Raw genomic sequence first — 21,565 nt, forward strand, 5'->3', positions numbered from 1 at the left:
CTAACACATTTGTAATAACCAATGATCAAATATAATAGATTGATTTAGATTTAGCCTGTTTTTCAAATTGGTAATGATAAGTTCTTTATCAAGTTTATTAGTAGAGTTTGTGAGCCTGCGACGCCGCGCTCTCTATGATTCTGTTAATTTTATGAACTTTGGCTTTTAGATTAAAGGTCACTTTAGCGTCGGTTTTTAATTTCACAGTATTGTTATCGTGCGATCGGTGTGTTTTTAGTATAAAAATTTAATTGTCCTGTAGCAACGCAAACCTAGTACAACTAAAAACTAAAAAGAACAAAACTATCGCAACCGAATGGTGCGACAATTTTCGGTTCGTCGCTCTATCTCCCCCATCCGATCCCGCGAGCCTGCCTCTCCCGAAATCATTTGCGGCACTCCTGCGCTGATCACAGTAATCACGGCACCTCCCTATCCCACCTTCCTAAATTCCCTCCCGTCCCGCCTCCTAATTCCTAAATCGCGCATCCCGCGTTTGCCGCCACCATCTGCGCTCCCCTCCCCGAGGGTCTTCCAACAGGAGAACGCCTCGTCCTCGAGCAGTCCAAGCAGACCGGCAAGCTCGTCAACCACCTCGGCCGAACCTTCTTCATGATCCCAGTTCCCACCCGCAGTCCGTAGCAGCGGCCAACGGTGAGAGGCGGCCGACGAGGCACGGTTTGTTCCCAGTTCCCACCCGCACTGGGGGCCGCAGTCGCAGCAAGGTGATCCCCGATCCCAAAGACAGTCACCGCCTTCCCGATCCCTCTGCATCCCCAATGAATCAGTGATCACCGCAAACCTTCTCTCAGCCTGCACACCGGCGTCGTGCAGTCTACTGCCACATGCCCACATCCCACACTGTCATCATGCTGACTTCATTGCCGTCAGCGTTTCCATCCGAGAATCATCCGTGTCGACAGGTGCATTTCATTTATTTATGATTTTCATCCTGTGATCCATTTCTTTTCGATCTGCATTTAGATTTCATCATGTGTGATCTCTAAGCTATTTGGATTGGAATGGTTTTATAACCGAAGGAATCCTCGTTTATCTAAGCATTGCATTCCTTGTGATCTGTCTTCTGTTATTTGTATTGCATTCGGTTAAGACTTAGAGACATAGCCCCTCTTGTCTTCTTCGCCCTCTGCAGGTGGCATCTTTGGAGCAGTACAAGCCATACTTCAGTATTGCTCATCTACTAAGAATGGTCATTTTACTTGTAGATCATTTAAATTTACTTATGCTTTCTTTTTTTTTTTAATTTGAAGATCTTTTCAACAATGGCAGGGATCCATTTCTTTTCGAGGACGTGCCTTTGTAGATCGGGATGTTACACATGTTGTAATGGCTATGCATGTATGTTAGTGTATATTTCGAATGTTTCATCTGTTCCAGACGTATGTTGCAAGTGTTTTATCTGAATGTTGCAGAAGTAGATCTGGATGTTGCATATACATGCATCATATGTTTTCAAGTGTTTTGTATGTATGTTTGTAAGTGTTTCATCTGGATATTGTATATGTTTGCAATGGTTTTCAAATGTTTTTCAGACGTTTTCTTAAAGTGTTTCAGACGCTTGTTTCAGTGTTTCATGCCTTTTTTTTGTTACAACTGTTATATCTGGATGTTTTAAAAGTAGCTCGAATGTTGCACATGAGTTGTGCGTGGGAAGTAGCTGGTGGCACGGGCGACATTCGAGTCGATATCCGACGCGACGCGGGCCCACTACTAGTGCACTCCCTTGCGAGCCCGACGCGCTAGGCGGTCGCTCCCTTTCTGTACAGGCATCGTTAGAACGCTAGCGCCCGGATCGAAAGTCCAGTCTACAAAAAGATGCAACTATCAGCCTCCTCGCTGCGGCTTCTTCGGCTGCGGCTGCGGCTGCGACTGTTTGATATAGCGACTACAGTAGATATCAAGTCTAGATAGCAGCCTAAAAAGCTACAGCAAGTAGGCTGTATGTAATTTGTACAAGTCAAACTAGCTTAACATTGACTAAGTATATAGTGCCGTGCCCTGAATTAGTGACTAACTCAGAATCTGGGTACCTTAAAAAAAAAAGAAAACCTACAGTTCCTAGGCCAGGTTTCTCCTTCCGAGGTCGACAGCACAATGGGGCCGATTTAGGTTCACAGTAAGATGTAAACACAGAGCAACAATGAAAATATTTGCTGCCTTGTGCTAAGCTACTCACACAGTAACAAGGCCACCATATGACAGACTAAGGGGGTATTTAAATCCGGTGAGAGTATCATATGAGATGTTCAAGTACTAATAAAAAAACAAATTACAAAATCCATCAATACTCCACAAGACGAATTTATTAAGTCTAATTAATCCATTATTAGCACATGTTTATTATATCACTACATTGTCAAATCGTGGATTAGTTAGGCTTAAAAGATTATTCTCGCAAATTAGTCATAAGTTGTACAATTAGTTTTGTACTTAGTCTATATTTAATACTACATGCATGTGTCCAAAAATCCGATGGGACTGCCTGGGGAGAAACCAAACACCCCGTGACATCGGAATTTTCTTTTCCCAAAAATCTCCAAACACGGCAGCTTCCTACTCTACATGCTACAGAGTACAGACCGAAGTAACCAAAGCTGCAATGTTCACTGCATACTAGTCCTCTTGGTGGAGGAGCCGGGCAAGGTTGTCTTGTCCGTGACCAGATGTCCAGATGTGCGCCACGCTCAGTGTTCCACTCCATTACCTCCTTCCGCTTATGTATAGAGACACCGAGCAATTTCAGCACAGTACCTGTTCATAGAATTAAGTTTAAATAAATAACATCAAGTATGACATGGTTGATAGAAGCAAACATCAGAGTTAACTTGAGAACATTTAGTTCCCAAAGAAACCAATCGTTAGCGTGTTAAAGCGATAGAACATCACTATATAAGCAAATCTGGGTCAGAGACATTGTGGACAACAAATTTCTTGAACCTGTTAGGAAGGTAATGCCTGCTTTCTTGTCAGAATCATAACAAATGTTGGGCATCAAAGTTGACCTGTTGAACTTCCTTCTGACACAGGAGTCGATACACTTTGGCCTGCACCAGCTTGGAGTCACACAGACAAGTGTTTATTTAAGCATGAATCAATACGAACAGGAATATATAAGATGACATGAAGTGTCAGCATTTTATTGCTCCTTGTGCACATGATCATGAATGATTCAAAGGACAAAACTACTCTATCACTACAAACAGCCATATATTCTACTTTAAACATATGACAAATGTTCTTTAAAAAAAACATATGACAAATGGTGAAATGCACAGGATGCGGGTGCGGGTGAGAGGGGTGTGGGGTGTGGGGGGGATGTACTTTGGATAAAAGACGGATGCTGGCAAAGGTATTATTTAGCATTAACAGCTAAAGAGTACATTTAATGGGTGAATTCATCCTTGCAAACTTTCATGAAACAAAAATAGGAATGTTGTGGTAATGTATTGATCATGCAAGGATAAGCAAAAAACAGTCGATCATGCAGGAAACCAACGGATTATATCATTGCAAAGTTTCATCGAAAGCAAAATGCGGAATCTAGTGGCGCTAAAGAAATGCTACCTCAAGGAAGTTGTGTTGAGAACAAAATAAGTTGTTTCCAAGAAAGGATCAGCCATAATGATGTGATCATGTAGAAAACATGGTTTTCTTAGTGAGCATCGGGTCAAAAATGTTGGGAGAAGTCTAGGCAAGCATTCATGCTCTGAATGAAGCCCACGCCTTTTAATCCAGCCCACTTCATGACGCCTTGAAGCAATTGCTGTAGAAGAGGTTGCGAGAGCCACAGTGCTATGCTTATGCAAGGGCTAGGGCCCTCTTCCTTTATCCTGATGTTACTTAAGAAACATATTTTCTACCTCAGACCTTTTACTAAGCCATCATATCCTTTTCTTTCAGAAACAATGATAGATAGAAAGAAAAAGGTTAACTACAAAATCTGCAACTAAAAGTTTCTAAAACTCTTCTGCATGCAAGGTTCATTCATGAAAACACCAGGTGTGGTCAGTAAATTTGACTACGCATTCGTATGCTACATCAGCGCATAGTTTAGAATTACTTCTGCCTCTACTCAAACAAAGGTGTATGCTACATTAGCGCACAGTTTAGAATTACTTCTGCCTCTACTCAAACAAAGGTAGTACTAGCAATGATACAAGACTGAACCACTAGGAGCATTGATTTCATCCAGTGAAAGCATCATGAATGAAACAATAAAAAATAAAAACATATTGAACAATAACGCCTTCTCTCCGCATAGTGAGTTTAACAAACATCATCGTTATATTTCAAACCATACAAAGTTACTCAACAAGGCTAAATCCCCAATAAAATTATTCGAACGTCACCATGTCAACAGCAATCAAGATTCAGATTGATACGATCTGCAACAAATACGACGGGCGTATTTTAAGAATTCAGATAAGAATTATAGATATTACCTTGATGCATTCTCAGCTGCCAAGGTGGGGCCTCATGAACTGCATGGCCCGCCTACAATCTTCTTTGTCAGCAGCGGCACCGCCATCTCTGCTCCACAATCGCAAAGAAACAACACGTGTCAATTCGAAACAAGAACTACGAAACCAAATGGCAAATAGCTGCGACCTACGAAACACTCTGTACCTTTGGAAGCTCACAAACCCCCGTATGACGATGCGAGGAGGAAGAACGGCGCGACGGCGGCGAGGACATCAACGAGAGACAAATCGATACCCTCCGCAAACCCTAGAGGCCTACTTAATAGTCCAGGTCGATGCAACAAAAGGCCTACCTGCCCATGTACATAGCAGGTACCACTTTGTCAGTGGGCAATTTGCCATTCCTTGCTCCTTGTGCACATGATCATGAATGATTCAAAGGACAAAACTAGTCTATCACTACAAACAGCAATATATTCTACTGTAAACATATGACAAATGGTGCAATGCACAGGATGCGGGTGCTGGTGCAAGGGGTGGGGGGATGTTCTTTGGACAAAAGACGGATGCTGGAAAATGTATTATTTAGCATTGACGGCTAAAAAGTACATTTAACGGGGGAAGTCATCATTGCAAATTTTCATGAAACAAAAATAGGAATATTGCAGTAGTGTATTGATCATGCAAGGATAGCAAAAATCAGTCGATCATGCAGGAAACCAACAGATTATATCATAGCAAAGTTTCATTGAAAGCAAAATGCGGAATCTAGTACAGCGACGTTATGCTAAAGAAATGCCACCTCAAGAAAGCTGCTTTGAGAGCAAAATAAGTTGTTTCCAAGAAAGGATCAGCCATAATGATGTGATCATGTAGAAAACATAGTTTTCTTAAGCGAGCAACGGGTTAAAAATGTTAGGAGAAGTCTAGGCAAGCATTCATTCTCTGAATGAAGACCACGCCTTTTAATCCAACCCACTTCATGATGTCATGAAGCAATTGCTGTAGAAGAGGTTGCGAGAGCCACAGTGCTATACTTATGCAAGGGCTAGGGCCCTCTTCCTTTATCCCGATGTTCACTTAAGGAACATGTTTTCTACCTCAGACCTTTTACTAAGCCATCATATCCTTTTCTTTCAGAAACAATGATAGATAAAAAAAAAGGTTAACTGAATAAAATTCTGCAGCTAAAAGTTTCTAACTCTTCTGCATGCAAGGTTAATGAAAGCACCAAGTGTGGTCAGCCAATTTGACTATGCATTCAGTATCTGGGTGTTCTCTTATTTTCCTTCGTATGCAACATGTAGTTTAAAATTACTTCCGACTCTACACAAACAGAGCTAGTACTAGCAATAATACAAGACTGAACCACTAGGAGCATTGCTTTCATCCAGTGCCCGCATCATGAAAGAATAAAAACTAAAACATATTGAACAATAACGGCTTCTCTCCACATAGTGAGTTTATCAAACATTGTCATTACATTTCAAACCACAAGAAATTAATCAAGAAGGCTAATCCCCACTAAAATTACTCGAACAACACATGGCAGCAGTAACCTCAGATTGATACGGTCTGTAACAAATACCACAGGTATCATTTCAGAATTCAGATAAGAATTATAGGTGCTACCGGCATTCGTAATGGTCGAGATGGGGCCTCATAAGCTGCTTGGCGCGTAACAATCTTCTTCCTGAGCAATGGCACCGCCATCTATGATCCACAATCGCAAAGAAACAACAAAATTTTCAATCGGAGAAAGAACTACGAAACCAAATGCCAAATAGCTGCGAGCCTACGAAACGCTCTCTACCTTCGGAACTTGGAAGCTCACAAAGACACGAACCCTACCCTTATGACGAGAAAAACGGCGCGACGGCGGCGAGGACATCAACGAGGAACAGATAAATATACTCCGCAAACCCTAAGAGCCGTGGGCTTTAATAGTCCAGCTCGATGCAACTCAAGGCCTACCAGCCCATGTACAATGGCAGGTCCCATTTCGTCAGTGGGCTATTTGCCATTCCCATTTCAACCCAGGCCCAGCTAGACGGGTGGAACCGTCCACGAATCGGAGCGCAGTGTGGCGACCGCAACCGAGGTGAGCCATGTCGGCGGCCGCCGTCCTGTGCCGGCTTGGGCTCGGCCTCCGCCGCCTCTCAACACTTCCCGAGTTCCCTGCGGCCGCGGCCGCGGCCGGGGCGCCGCAGCCACAGCACCCGACCTCGAAGGACGCTTACTTCGCGGTGGTGCACGACCTCTCCACCATCGTGCGACGCGACTTCTACCTGGAGCGCACCCTGAACCGCCTCCGCCTCCCGTCCCCGTTCCCTCCCGACCTGGCGCTCCGCGTCATCCGCGCCGCCGCCCCCGCCGCGCCGCTCCACGCCACGCGCTTCCTTTCTTGGCTCCGCGCCAAGCCGTCCTTCACCGCCTCCGCCGAGCACTTCGACGCGCTGCTCCTCCCGCTCGCGCGCGCGCGGCTCTTCCCGCACCTCTGGTCCCTCGCCTCCGACATGCGCGGACTCGGCCTCCCCCTCTCGCCGACCACCTTCTCCGCGGTCATCTCGTCCTACGGCCACTCTCGCCTCCCCGACCAGGCCGTCGAGGTGTTCAACCGCCTCCCTCGATTTGGCTGCCCGCAGACCACCGAGGTCTACAACGCCCTCCTCGACGCGCTCTGCGCCAACGGCAACTTCACCGGCGCCTACAAGCTGCTCCGCAGGATGGCGCGCAAGGGCGTGGCCCCCGACCGCGCCACGTTCAGCACCCTCGTTGACTCCTGGTGCGCGGCGGGGAAGCTCAAGGAGGCGCAGGCGTTCCTCGACGACATGGCGAGCCGCGGGTTCCGCCCACCGGTGCGCGGCCGTGACCTCCTCGTCGACGGGCTCGTCCGCGCTGGGCACTTAGAGGAGGCTAAGGCCTTCGCCCTCCGCATGACCAAGGAGGGCATCCTCCCTGACGTTGCTACATTCAACTCCCTTGCCGAGGCGCTCTGCAATGCTGGAGATGTGGACTTCGCCGTGGCTCTTCTTGCTGATGCTTCCAGTCGAGGCCTCTGTCCAGACATCTCAACATACAAGGTAATGCTACCAGCTGTGGCCAAGGTTGGCAACATTGAGGAGGCATTCAGGTTGTTCTATGCGGCTGTTGAGGATGGCCATCGGCCATTCCCGAGTCTCTAAGCAGCGATCATCAAGGCGCTTTGTAAGGCAGGGCGCTTCGCAGATGCTTTCGCCTTCTTTGGTGATATGAAGATGAAGGGGCACCCACCGAATCGCCCTGTGTATGTGATGCTTGTCAAAATGTGTGTGAGGGGCGGTCGGTTTGTGGAGGCTGCAAATTACCTCGTTGAGATGAGTGAGGCAGGGTTCACACCGCGGGCACCAACCTTTAATGTTGTAGTTGATGGGCTTCGACATTGTGGGAAGCATGACCTGGCCCGGAGATTGGAACAGCTTGAGGTGTCCCTGAAGGGAAATTAAATGGATGGGGAACTAGATGCAGTTTTCTCTTCCAGTTGGGGCCTTGCAAGCTGTGTGGTGCTGCTACTAGATTTTCAGGTAGAAATGGCACTTACATTTCTTCTTCGTGTAAATTTTTATCTCTTTCCATAAGCTAGTATATGCTATTTTGTTGTGTCTAATAAAGTTTTTTTTAACTTTTCAAAGGTCCACAATAAGGTTTATGAATTATTACTTTTTAATCTGTAAACGTATCATCTATTCCGTGGTTAAATGTGTATACTTTATGAATTCACAGTTGAGTTGTGCACTGAAAGCTATCATGATCAACAGAAGTATATACAGTAAGTTGAATCAGTGATTGTATTAAATGGATTTATGTATTGTTGATTGTCCCCGTTGATGCTCAATAATGTGGAAGAAATACTCAGAATATTTGATTGAATACCAACTTTAGGAGGCAAGTTGCCTTTGTTGTACAGTTCCATAGCTCAATGTTGCTGCTTAAACCCCTGATGCATTTGTACCAATTAACTGTCTTGAAATTACGATATTTTTACTCCTGATTTGTCATCTAAATTTGTCTCTCCTATAACCTTACTTTCTTACTTATGTACCTACAGTGATGGAATCATATATAGCAAACCCAATGTTAATTTACAGTTTTATCCTAGAAGACAAATGCAAAATGAAGTGACAATTCTTTCTTAGTAGCAGCTAGATGCTTAGGTAATTTTCTTTACTACTAAGACTTCAAAGCAAGTGAGAAAGAATGAATGAATGACATCAGTTGGATAAAGAAGGGGGAACTTGTCTATATTTACTACTACAATGTACAGTCTGTACATATGACATATCTAATTTGCTGGGATAGTCTAGTTTTGTTCTATCTTTAAATAAATAAATGTGCCTAATTTTGTCCTATGGTAGATGTTCGCAAAGTGAGCAGAAGTTAGGACCTGAAGCTCAAATACTGTTGAAATTTATGGTTGATGGTACAAAAGGATTTATCTGTTCGGTATAAATGTGAGTTTTGAATATAGACTACACTGTCTTATTACAACTCAGAAAAATTGTGTAGCATTGGTATTCCTCTACTGAATTGTAAGGTTTCTAATAATCTAAACATGAACTTAGTAATTAGATTTGTGTTGATATCATTTGGTTTGCCACACTACCTTTGTTTCATGAATCTCGTGTCACTGCACCACTTTTTTTTCCGCTGGAACTGAACATGTGTCATTTGTTTTGGTTTGACGTACCTCCTATTTCAAAATGATGATCACGATGGTTGTGCTCCTTGCGATTCTGCAAAGCTGACAGTTATTACTTCAGTAGTTTTGTTATTGTTTGCCTTATTACCAGTGTCTCAGATTGGCCTTGGTTATATTTTGATTTTTCTTTCTTGTTGGCACTTTCCAGTGTCTCAGTCTTTCCAATTTGATCTTGGTGAGGATCAGTTTCAAATGTCGACAAACGGTGACGTCAGGATTCAGCTAAACGCGTGTCCAGTCTCAAACGTCTTCAGTGGAGACTTTTACTTCTGTATCATTATAAAAGATGGTCGTTTCTCACGTGCCACTAAAAAGTTGAGCCGCACCCAAGTGCCATCCACCTAAACTTTCTTGTCCCCCATGCCATTCCTTCCACCTTCTATTCGGTTTGTAACGTCTGACAGGTCTGACATGTGGGACCGAGCAGGAGAACTGACCATCTTACCCCTTGAGACTGGAGTGCATATACGGTGGGCAAATTGACTGGCATTGACCGCCATCTCACTTCTCTCTCTCGATTCCTCTCTCTCGTCTCTTCCCCAAACCCTAGCGGCGAAGTTCGGATCGGCGGCGGCGGCGGGTGAGCAGCGGCGGCGGCGGTACCCTAGAGGCGTCGCGGCTGGGAGGCAAGAATACCCATCCCAGGTGCTTGTGGCGTCGATTTTTGGAGCTCGTGTTTACTCTGTTCGTCTGCTCGAGTTCGTCGGTTCCTGTCTGTGCGCTCTGTTGATGTTTACTCTGAGTTTGCTTGCTCGTTCTTCGTTCTTGTCCAGATATCCGTTCAACTGCAGCAGTGTGTGCGGTTCTCTGATTTTAGTAGCTTGCAGTTAGCTTTTGAGGGGCAAGTCAGCAGTCCGCGCTGCTCCTGGTGATCAGCGGCAACAACATCAACTGGCGGCGGCTGCTGTGTTCCTCATGTAGGTAAGCAGCAGGGCAACAGGTTTTTGGTCATGATAAATATGCATGTCATTGTCAAGCTATAGTGATGCAATAATGAATATCCTTTCTTACAATCTTTATCTAATGATTTAAGCTTCAACGTATTTCCTCTAGCTTGAGCTAATTTATTTGCATGAGGAAATTTACACGGCTTCTACTCTGAATGTTTAGTGTGGCAAAAAATTGCGTGCTCCTATGTAAGATGGACGCAGTGATGCATGGAGTTAGTGAGGTTTTTCCAGGATGTGAACATAGAGAGTGTATGTATCATCTAGTACAAAATTTCAAGAAGAGGTACAGGGGAAAGATTTTTTATGATCATTTATGGCCAGCTGCATATTCATGGAGCCCATACATGTTTAATAAACACTATCAGGCAATGGCTCAAGCCAAACCAGAGGCTATGGTATATCTCCAAGAGACTCACAAGAAAAAGTGGACTAGGAGCCAGTTCTTCACTAGTTCAAAGGTGGACTATGTCACTAATAACTTGGCTGAGTCCTTCAATAATTGGATAAAGCCTGAGAAAGGAAAGCACCTGGATGACTTGATGGACACCATTAGACAGAAGATATTGATCAAGTGGAATCGTAGGAAGAGGGTGGCAAGGACATTTGAAGGCAAGATTTTACCTCATATTGTGAAGAAGCTGAGAGAAGACAGTTTCAACCTTGACATAAAAGTGATCACAAGCTCACTTGAAGGTGTTGCAGAAGTTTATGCTAAGGGGGGCAGTTCATTTAGGTTTGTGGTTGACTTAGGTAATAGAACATGTTCATGTAATGCTTGGCAAGGGTCAGGAATACCCTGCAAACATGCTATTGCGTACGTCACTTCAATTCCTGGAGCAAAACTAGAAGACCATGTAGATGAGTACTTTTTTATCCAGAAATTCAAAGAAGCTTATGCAAGCTCTGTCCCATGTATTCCTGACAAGTCCATGTGGCCCAAAGCCATACATGGGTTCTTCATGCACCCTCCATTGCTTAAGTCAACAGCAGGAAGAAGGAAAAATAGGATGAAAGGGGCTCCGGAGGGAGGAAGTGGGAAGAAGAAGAAGAAACATGAGTGTCCCATATGCCATGAATTGGGGCATCACTGGTACACTTGCAAGAATGGGGATCCAGCAGACATAGCTGCAATGGAGGCAGAAAGGTAATCAAATACATCTACATAAATGAAACTATCATTTAACTGAACTACATTTTCTATTAACAATTGTCTTTTGCAGAGGTCTCCCAAAGAAAAAGCAGAAGAAAGCAGCTAGTACCAATACAGAGACTAGCCTTGTGGTGGCCACTCCATCAACAGGGATGGTATTCCCACACAATGAGGCAGTGGCCAATGCTGCAGAAAAGAAGAGGAAGAGCAAATCATCTTCTTCAACAACTTCCAAGAAAAAGAAGGCATCAGCTAGCACTGCACCATCAACAACTCCAAACACCCTATCTGGCAGGTATGTTTTTCCTATAGTTCTGCAATTTCCCATTGTAATGAAGCTTGTTCCAATAACTGGTATTTGATAGTAACAGGTCTGGAACCAGTTCTAATGAACTAGTCTCCCTCTAGGCATCAACTGCAACAGTGCAGACACCACCATTGGAGGTTGTTCTGCCCCAGAGTTCACCAAGGATGAAGATAGAAGTGAAGAAGAAGCTGACACCTAAGAAGCCTCCCCTCGTACCAACAAGCCCAGCCAGCCCAGCTTCAAATACCAGGAGCAAGAAGAAAGTAATGCTAGAATGAAAGGTGTCTGCCTGATTGTTGTGTGGGGATGTCTTTTGGTCTCATTTGCTTTTGTGTCTGTTTTGCTAAAGCTGTGCCTGGTGCCTACTTTTGGATTAGTACATGAGCTACTGTTGTTTGCTGTGCCTGCTGGCATCATTTCATTTTGGCTTGACTATAACTTAATGTCTGGATGAAGCACTTCTGTGCCTGCTGTAATGTTGATGACATGTTGAAAACTTTAGCTAATGCGTTGAAAACCAGTGACCAAATGTTGGTCTGTGAACCATATTATTATTATTATATATTGTGTTAAATATTATTATTATATATTGTGTTCATTTCTTGTGTTGGCATCACGTACATACTCTAGTTTTTTTGGCATTAAAAAAATGTGCACATTAATTCATATGTTCATGCATCACGTACATACTCTAGTTTTTTTTTTTGCGCCAACACAACTGCCCAGCTCAGTCAGGGAGTGGCACAGAAGGATAATGGTGATTTTGATCAGCCTCTATGGCCTCTGGGCAAGCAGGTCTTTTCTCCATGCCGTTTCCCTCCGTTATAGTGCAAAGTGGATGGAATGGCCTGAGAGGATAAGAAAGTTTAGATGGATGGTATATGGGTGTGACCTAACTTTTTAGTACCACGTGGGAAACGACCATGGTAATGGTACAGAGGTAAAAGTCTCTCTTCAGTGCGTTTCGCCATTCCCACTGATTCGAGCCCGTCTTCTTTGCCCCCCAACGGCTGCCTCCAGATCGCACCGCCGCCGCCTATTCACTCCCCTCGCCTATCGTCGCCGCACGTCCTCGAGGTGCGGGGCGTGACCGGAACCAGTCGCGCCGTGCCGTTGCCAATCGGATCGGCAAGTGAGGTCAGGGTTCAGGATGCCACCTCCGGCACCGGGATCCAACGACACCCCCGTTGCCGAGCGCTGGGCCTCACTGCCTGAAGATCTGATCCGCCTCGTCTCGTCGCGCGTGCTCGCCGGCGACCTGCTGGACTACGTGCGCTTCCGAGCCGTCTGCGGCAGCTGGCGGTCCGCCACCGCCTCCCCTCGCGGTCGCGGCGTCTTCGACCCGCGCTTCCAGCCGCGCCGCTGGATGATGCTTCCCGAGGGCCACGGCCTTCACCCCGGCCACCCTCACCTGCGCGGGTACATCCGCTTCCTCAACCTCGACACGGGGACCTTTGTCCGCGCCCACCTCCCTCTCTTCAGCAACCACTGCGCCGTCGATTCGGTCGACGGCCTCCTCGTCCTGCTACGGGACCAGGATAGCGCCGTCCGCCTCGTCCACCCTTTCACTGGCGACATCGTGGAGCTCCCACTACTGGCGACCGTCCTCCCGCAGCTAGGCATACTGCTGGATAGCTTACCCGCGCCACACAGGATCAAAAGGCTCGCGGAGTCAATCTGTTCTTCTGTTTCCTTCAGCGGTGGGACCATCACCGTTAGGCGTTATGCTTGCACTTCATGAGGTATACCATATAGCCTTTGCTACCACCCTGGACCAGCAATGGACTCTGTCAAGCTGGAGGTACCAACTAGGATCTCCAGCACCTGTGTCATTCCAAGGCAAGCTGCACTTGGCGGGTTATGTCCTATTCTGCGATGTTATCCAGATTTTCCAGATTGATCCACCTGTGAAGGAGGGGGTGGGCTCAGGTTATGTGCTACACCCCCCGAAATTGATTGCCACAGTCCCTGATGGCAACCTCATTATGCCTGTTCATCTGGTAGAATGTGACTCGGAGGTCCTGGTGCTTGGTTACAAAGATATGACCTGGTCTCAGATTGCAGTTTTCAAGCTCACCGACCTTGTCATGCAAAGGTGTATCCCAATTACAAGCATTGGAGGCAATACTTTGTTCATTACAGAAAGGGGCATCAGTGTCGCCCCTAGTGCATTGCCTGCTCCTATGGATAACAATGTTGTCTGTCTTGAACCAGCACAACACAATCTTGTGCAGTACCACCTCATTAGTGGCACCTGGTCACCGGCAACTGACGATTGCAGCCTGTTTGGTCCTGCACCAGGTCCTTGTGACCTAATCCACCTTATCTACAGTTGTTGCATTCACAATCGATGGTATCCCCAGCCCTCTCTTTTTCCCTACATACCCTAATTTCAGTTTTGTTTGAACTAGCTAATTAGTTTGCACTGTGTGCTTGTAGGAACAGAGGGCTAGTCTTCGGAAGAGAATAGGCTGGTACGGTCTCGTTTGAAGAGCAAGAGGCTAGTACTATGCTCCTGCACCATCATTCCTTTGATTTCAGTACCAATAAATAGTGAACTAGGTTGGGCTCACATTTGCCAATACTTCCTCATCTCTATAGTAAGATGTGCCCCTCTTTGCACCCAGCCAACACTGCAGAAAGTCTAGGTAGTTAGTTCCATATGTTAGTTCCCGTGCTGCTTACATTCCTCTATTTTATACACTAACCCAACTTTCAATTCGTTATTTTAATGCCAACCCATTATATGTTGATTGACGTACTTTTATAAAATGGTGTGTTTTCCCTTCTGTATGCAGTTTTGCTATGTTATTTCAAGTTGGTTTTAGTTGAAAGTTACAGGTTTTTATACATGTGACATTGTTTTTTATCACACTAAATAGGACCTGTTTTGTAAGTGGTGAATGAGATAATCTGGGTCATCGGGTATGATGTGTGTGCGCTCGGGGTTCTTACACCTTTTTCTCTTCTTCATATAATGATACACAGCTCTCCTTCATGTTGTATTTGTGAGAAGAAACATGGTGAATGAGATAAAAATGCTTAAGTTCTAAGTTCAAATTAGAAACCAGTTCTTAAAATTCATGGAGCAAGCTCCTCTTGCAAACAAACATTTACAATGTGCACGTGTTAATATTTGACCTTACTTCTTTACTGATGAGAATGAAAGCAGATGGTTGTTCCAGCACAATCTATTCCCATTTTTCCCAATGAGTAATGAAATTGGCATGTTGGCACCCTTGTATTCCACACTCTTTGTTTTTTTGAAAGATTCCTTGCATTCCACACTCAGGCACAGATCCACTCATACATACCCAGCCTTGAAGCCTGTATCCTGTGTCCGTTGCTACCCATACTGTGACCCTTCTCCTGAAGTTCTCTTTTTGCACTGTCAAAATCCTACTGCCTAATAACACTAGAACTGTCATTAGTTTGCACATAGCAACATACATTAGCTTAGGACTTGGAATTTGAAGTTTAATCCAGTACTACTGGACTTCTTTTTCTTTCTTGGTCTATGATACGGGTTTTTTTCCCTTCTTGTTGTTTTGCTTGTGTTTTTTCCTTTTTGGTTTTCTGTTTGGATCTATTCGTATGCCTTTACTTGTTTTGCTATGAAATTTTTATCCCTGTTGACTTGGAAGTTTCTGATTATTTAGTGTTGTTACATGTAGATAAACTTTTGTTTTAAGGGCTGACTAGATAATTCAGGATGTCACTCATTCTATGCGATTGGAATAAAGGACTAAAGCATTAGTGGATCTGCCCATATCTCAAATGTCTCCTTGGAAAAATGCTAGAGGGTATTGATGCTAGTGTCACTCGGGTGGAAATTATTTCAGATTTTTGCAATTGGTAGATTCTTTGCGTAGGTAGTCGTGTGTTAATTTCTGACCTGTCTGATTATATATTGGTTGGATTGGTATAATATTCCAGTTAACACTTACAATACACAATAATGTCTGTTACGTTGCAGGCAAGGGTAAAGAAGGAAATGTTGTAATTTAGAAGGAATCAACCAGGTTGGAGGATTGTCACAAGAGTCAAGTAAGTCTGTCTGCCATGATGCGGAATGGAACAAGCCTTGCCAGGTTGTTGAATCCCTCCAAAGCGAGTGAAGGCGTGTGTGGGATTTGAATCAGTTGTGTGTTAATTTGGGTCTAAATAGATCTATAATGTAATAATATAATATTGCATCCTAGTTAAGAGAAATCCAGTCCAATGTAACAGAGCAACAAAAGGTGAGCAAGTACTTAGTTGTAATTCGGACGGCGACCCAATTCGATCATATTTCATTCATTTCCGTCGCGTTATATCACAATCCATTTATATTAGCCAGAAGAGTTGTATATATTATATTATCATGAATGCATGGTTTCCGGCAACACAGGATGTTTTTAATTAGTAAAGGTAGGGGGTGTTTGGTTGCTCCTACTAAATTTTAGTCGCAGTCCCATCGGATGTTTGGACATATGCATAGAGTATTAAATATAGACTAATTACGAAATTAATTATATAATTTGCGACTAATTTACGAGACGAAATTTTTTAGCCTAATTAGACCATGATTTGATAATGTTTTGCTCACCCCATGCGACATTCTCTCGACACATCTCCTGATTTTTAAATTTGAGTAGCCGGAAACACCCCCGTAATTGATGAACTTGAGTTACGTCAGGGTCTGGGAGTCGGCATGTACAGCGCGTCGGATAAGGCTATAAGCCGTCTGCGTCTCGCGAATTTTGCAAAGAAACCCTCGCACGCAGCTCCCAAGGCGAGGTCGTCGTCTCCTGAGACCCGTCTGAGCCGCGCGCTGTACAGGGTCGTCGTCTCCTAACGACGAGGCGTGGGGTCAGCTGCGGCGCGCGGGAGAATCCAAGGTACGCGCCAAAATCTTCCCTGCCCCCGCGAGCACACCCAAGCATTGAGCGCGGCGGCGGCGGTTAACCTGGACGGGGAGGCAGGCGGTGCACAGGGGCCCGTCGCGGAGCTCCAAGGAACTGCCGGATTTCGCCGCGGAGCTGGATTGTGCGTGATTGAGTTGCTCCTTGCTTTTACATGATGGGACCTGCGGGTTGCGGCGGCGTGTGATTGTGCAGCCCGCACTCGTTCGCCGCCGCCTGGCGATGAGATGACGACGCTGGAGACGAAGCTCATCCCCTCCCCTGCGAATGGCGTCAATGGCCTGGGTCTGGGCCAGCTGCTCGGCTCTCGTGGGGCTGACTGCTCGTCCATCCAGTCCATGGGCTTGTGGCCAACCTTTGCAGGTTCAGGAAATTGCATGTACCGGATCGGAGGTTGCTTGACGAGGTGCATCAATTTTGCTTGCATGCTAGGTGCTCTAGAAAATTTCCATGAAGTTGCTTGCATGCCTTGTGGTGTGAAATCAATGTAATAGCAACACAATGGTATACAAAATGACATATCATTGCTACATGTACTAAGCATTAACCACGTGCATACAGTTAAATAGACAACTCTTTTCTTTGGATTGTATGAGTTGTCTATACTGTGGATTCCAATAACTTACAGACAGGTTCGGTCTATGGGTTGTATGATCGCGAAGGAAATAGTAGCAAACAAAAGTGATCGCGAAGGAAATGGTACTTTGAAAGGCATGTAAGTGTAGATTAAACGTACACGTCTTTCAAAGTATTATTATCACTTTTGTTTGATAAGCAATTACTATTATGATCATATTTCTTTGATAACCAATTATGTACATCGGATCCGAGCAGTCCATCCACATTCGCCCATGCATTCCATCCAACATTCACCCATGCATTCCATCCAATTAAACAATCCATTATTTCATCCAGCCACGAAAACTTTGATCTTGTCTAACCATATATATATATATATATATATATATATATATATATATATATATATATATATATATATATATATATATATATATATATATATATATGTGTGTGTGTACCTTTCTATGGCTGGACACACAAATTATGTGTCCGGACCCAACAGGCGCACCGAACCCACCGACGCCCGCACCCACCGTAGGTCTTTCCACCCCGGTTTTTAGATCGGCTCAGATCAGCCGATTATTGTTTATCATCACCTGGGCTCTTTCATCAGCTCCCAATCCAGCCGGATTGTCGATGCGGGACCCATAGGATACCCCGCAAAGGACAGAGAAGATCTAGTCTAACTAGGATTCTTCCCCTGTAATCTTAGTAGTATAACTATTAAGCAATCACTAGGATTCTTCCCCTGTAATCTTAGTAGTATAACTATTAAGCAATCCTACTAGGATATCTCATTATAAACCGACTAGGACTCTGGCCTCCTGACTATATAAAGGAGGGCAGGGCTCCTAAGACGGGGAGAGTAATTGTACAACGCAACACTTGACAATCAATCTAACGCAAAGGCTAAGGCCGACTGGACGTAAGGTTATTACTCGATCTACGATCGAGGGCCTGAACCAGGATAAATCGACTGTGTCTTGCGTCAACCATCGAGTTCGGCATACGCCGAAGCCCGAACATACTGCCCCGGGTACCCCCGTGGCAGGCTATCGGTGGTAAAACATCGACAGCTGGCGCGCCAGGTAGGGGATTTCGGCGACTTTGCATCCAAAAACTCGATGGACCTCGACGACATAATCTTCCCGACGGAATCAACTTTCATCTTCGGCTCATGGATCTGCGAGGCAGACAACAACGGCAAGCTTCAGGGCCATCTCCTCAAAGATCCAGATCATCATAAAGAATTTCATATCTCACCAAATACAATGGATCAGCTCACCAGAAGATTCGCACAGCTCACAGTATCCGATTCAAATCAGACTTCACGGCCACTCGCATCCGATTCGAATTCAAACATCAAGGCGAAGTTTTATCCGAGTGCTTTCAAGAATCCGAGTTCTTTTTTGGCAAGATTCCAGAGCACATCCCAAAACAACTCGGATCACCCTCAGAATTCTTCCAAGAAGTCGAGTTCTTTTCCATTTGGACTCGACAACATGGCAAAATCCTATCAAGGACAGTTCGAAAGATCTTTCAATCCAAGATGCGGGATACCACTGACAGGAGCTCAGGAGGGCCTCGTGCTAACAATAACATCCCAAGACTGCATCATCCACTGGCTAGGTTCTGTTCCTGAGGACAGCAGTACCCAACTAGTCGGCACGACGACGACGACAATTCTACCCTACCAAGAAGGAGACTCGATCTACGACACCGAGGCATCCACTAAAGTTATTAGCAACTCCGACAGCATGAAAGCTAACGCCAATAACAGAGCAACTCATGCGCGAGAAGTGCTCATGGTTCGACGACCGCGATCACCATTAAATCCCCCAGAAGCACCCGATGTCAGATCATCAGATGAATCAGAATCCAACATATCACCGTTCGCCCAAGGCTACGACGGAGAAACAGATAGTCAGAAACAAGCTAGAGAAAGAAAAAACAAGTTAAAGCAAGGGCGTCAACACCGTGCTAGGCAGCGCAGGGAAGCTTGGATCAGATACGAGTCAGAATTGGCTGAGTACGACAAAAGAAAATCGCAACGAGAAGTAGAGGGGAGACGCACGGCGAATACACCTTACGATAAGATTCGAGAAGCATTAGAAGAACTCGGAAAAACTTCACACCCCAGTGAGAAGTATGAACAGCTCCGGGACTTGCTCCGATCGACGACCCCGAAAACACATGAAGAGAGAGCTCGATCAAGACTACCCGCAAGATCAACAACCCACAGGCAAGAAGATAAAAATCAAAGAAAATCCGCTTTCGAAAGACTCGGGCTGAGTGGAAGCCATGCCGAAGGAAGTAGGAAGGAACATAATCAGGGCCACCGATTTGAACAAACAAGGAAGACTAGGAGTAGGGTACCTACCCAGACAATCTCGTAAGATTATTCCCGTCAGAACGACAGCTGGCCAGAAGAAGGTGCCGAATCCGAATTCAAAGAAACCAAGACACACGACAGATTCCCCTGTTTCGCGAACAGGCTCGCATTGATACGATTACCTCACAAATTCAAACCGTCTAACCACTCCAAGTATGATGGCAAAACTGAACCAAGGCAATGGCTCAGAATATATTCACAATCAATTGAACTAGCCGGAGGAGATGACGATATCAAAACCCTATTCTTTCCTATGGCACTGGAAGCCATGCCTCTCCAATGGTTCGACAAACTGAACCCAGGATCTATCAGAAATTGGGAGGATTTGCAAAGAGCTTTTTGTGAGAATTTTGCAGGAATCATTACACATCCAATCACCCATGCGGAATTAAAAGGACTCAAGCAAAAGGGAGGCGAAAGTCTCAGAAATTACTATCGACGATTCGGCGAACTACGAGCTCAAGTGCATGACATAACCGAACGAGAAGTAATTGAGGCTTTCTCTCACGGAATCATGGCTAGGTGGCAATTTCAAGACTTCTGCAAAGAAAATCCGAGAAACAATGAAGAATTCAGACGAACAGTGGAAAAAATGATTACTGCAGAAGAAAAAACACGAGAAAGGTTCCCGGACAGAAACAACCAGGACAACTCGGACAAGCAAAATCATCGAAATAGCAGACATCAAGAAAGAAAACATAGACCAGACAATACTGTGGCAATGGCCGACAAATCAAAGAAGTTTACCAAACCCAGAAGATATGATGACATTGAAAACATACGTTGCCCATTGCACCCTAGCGGGAGGCACACCATCGGAAATTGCTATGCTTTCAAAGATCGATACACAAGAAAAGATAGAAAGGAAGACACCAAAGATGACAATCAGAAAAGAGAAGAAGACGACCACGAGGACAAAGGATTCCAAAAACCTAGGGGAACGGTAGCAGTGATTTTCTCAGGGGCTCTGGATTGCAGAAGCAAACATCAAGAAAAACTAGCACTGCGGACCATTATGACAGCAGAACCGGCTACACCAAGATACCTCAATTGGTCACAGTATCCTATCCAATTCACCAGGGAAGACCAATGGACTAGCGTGGGAAACGCAGGCCATTATCCATTGGTTCTGGATCCGACTATAGCTGGCATGACCGTCACCAAGGTACTAATCGATGGAGGAGCTGGGCTTAACATCATCTTTTCAGAAACTCTAAGAAAAATGGGACTACAACTCGCCGGGATGATTACACCAACAAGCACACCTTTTTACGGAATAGTACCCGGCAAAGCAGCCATGCCACTCGGACAAATTACTTTACCTGTTACCTTTGGAACTCCTTCAAACTACCGAACAGAGTTTATCAAATTCGAAGTCGCCGACTTCGATTCATCATATCATGCAATCCTGGGACGTCCAGCACTGGCCAAATTCATGGCAATACCACATTATCCGTACTTACTGCTTAAGATGCCAGGACCCCACGGTATCCTTTCTCTTCGAAGCGATTTAAAACGCGCTTTTGACTGCGACGTTCAGGCAATCCAAATTGCAGCCAAAGCACAAGCTGACAATGGGAGAAAAGAAATAGCCACAATCGCGGCAGAAACAAGCCAAGAAGAATTAGAAATACCAGCTAAAAAACCCAGTATCATCGCACCACCAAAGGAAGCCGATGTCAAGCAAATCGACTTAGGCATGGGCGACACCTCCAAGACAGCAACTATCAGTGCTCACCTCTCGGAAAAATAGGAACTCGCGCTCACCAACTTTCTTCGGGACAACAAAGATATCTTCGCTTGGAAGCCAGCCGACATGCCAGGAGTCCCAAGAGAGTTGGCTGAGCACATAATTGATGTTAACAAAAGCTCCAAACCTGTAAAACAACGGCTACGACGATTCTCACCCGACAAGAAGGCAGCAATTAAAAAGGAAATAACAAAACTGATGGCAGCCGGATTCATCAAGGAGATCCTACATCCAGACTGGCTAGCAAACCCGGTCCTTGTACAGAAGAAAAACACGGACGAGTGGCGTATGTGCGTCGATTACACAGATCTCAACAAACATTGCCCAAAAGATCTGTTCGGACTACCACG

At 45.1% G+C, this 21,565-nt stretch overlaps 1 protein-coding gene, 1 long non-coding RNA gene and 1 pseudogene across 4 annotated transcripts; 2 read left to right on the forward strand and 1 right to left on the reverse strand.

The window, feature by feature from the left end:
- Positions 1-2,404: 2,404 nt before the first annotated feature.
- LOC136476903 (uncharacterized) lies at positions 2,405-6,373 on the reverse strand. Of its 3 annotated transcripts, none has more exons than XR_010763763.1 (6): positions 6,256-6,373; positions 6,075-6,155; positions 4,648-4,795; positions 4,464-4,551; positions 2,959-3,065; positions 2,405-2,772 (listed from the first exon to the last, which is right to left on the reverse strand). It is a non-coding gene; the product is annotated as an uncharacterized lncRNA (long non-coding RNA). The 3 variants fall into 3 exon arrangements; XR_010763764.1 differs by having other exon boundaries at positions 2,959-3,074; positions 6,256-6,370; XR_010763762.1 differs by having other exon boundaries at positions 2,959-4,551; positions 6,256-6,370.
- A 41-nt stretch (positions 6,374-6,414) lies between these two features.
- Positions 6,415-15,915, forward strand: LOC136476901 (pentatricopeptide repeat-containing protein At5g18390, mitochondrial-like; annotated as a pseudogene).
- Positions 12,572-13,427, forward strand: LOC136476902 (uncharacterized). Its single transcript, XM_066474876.1, has one exon. The coding sequence runs from the start codon at positions 12,738-12,740 to the stop codon at positions 13,326-13,328; it is 591 nt and encodes a 196-aa protein (XP_066330973.1). The 5' UTR covers positions 12,572-12,737; the 3' UTR covers positions 13,329-13,427.
- Positions 15,916-21,565: the final 5,650 nt, after the last annotated feature.

The sequence above is a fragment of the Miscanthus floridulus genome, chromosome 8, assembly GCF_019320115.1.
Source record: "Miscanthus floridulus cultivar M001 chromosome 8, ASM1932011v1, whole genome shotgun sequence".
In the NCBI taxonomy this organism is placed as follows: Eukaryota; Viridiplantae; Streptophyta; class Magnoliopsida; order Poales; family Poaceae; genus Miscanthus; species Miscanthus floridulus.

What these genes read in the sequence shown, in the direction of transcription:
- LOC136476902 (XM_066474876.1), top strand. Translation starts at nt 12,738, where the DNA reads ATGCCACCTCCGGCACCGGGATCCAACGACACCCCCGTTGCCGAGCGC.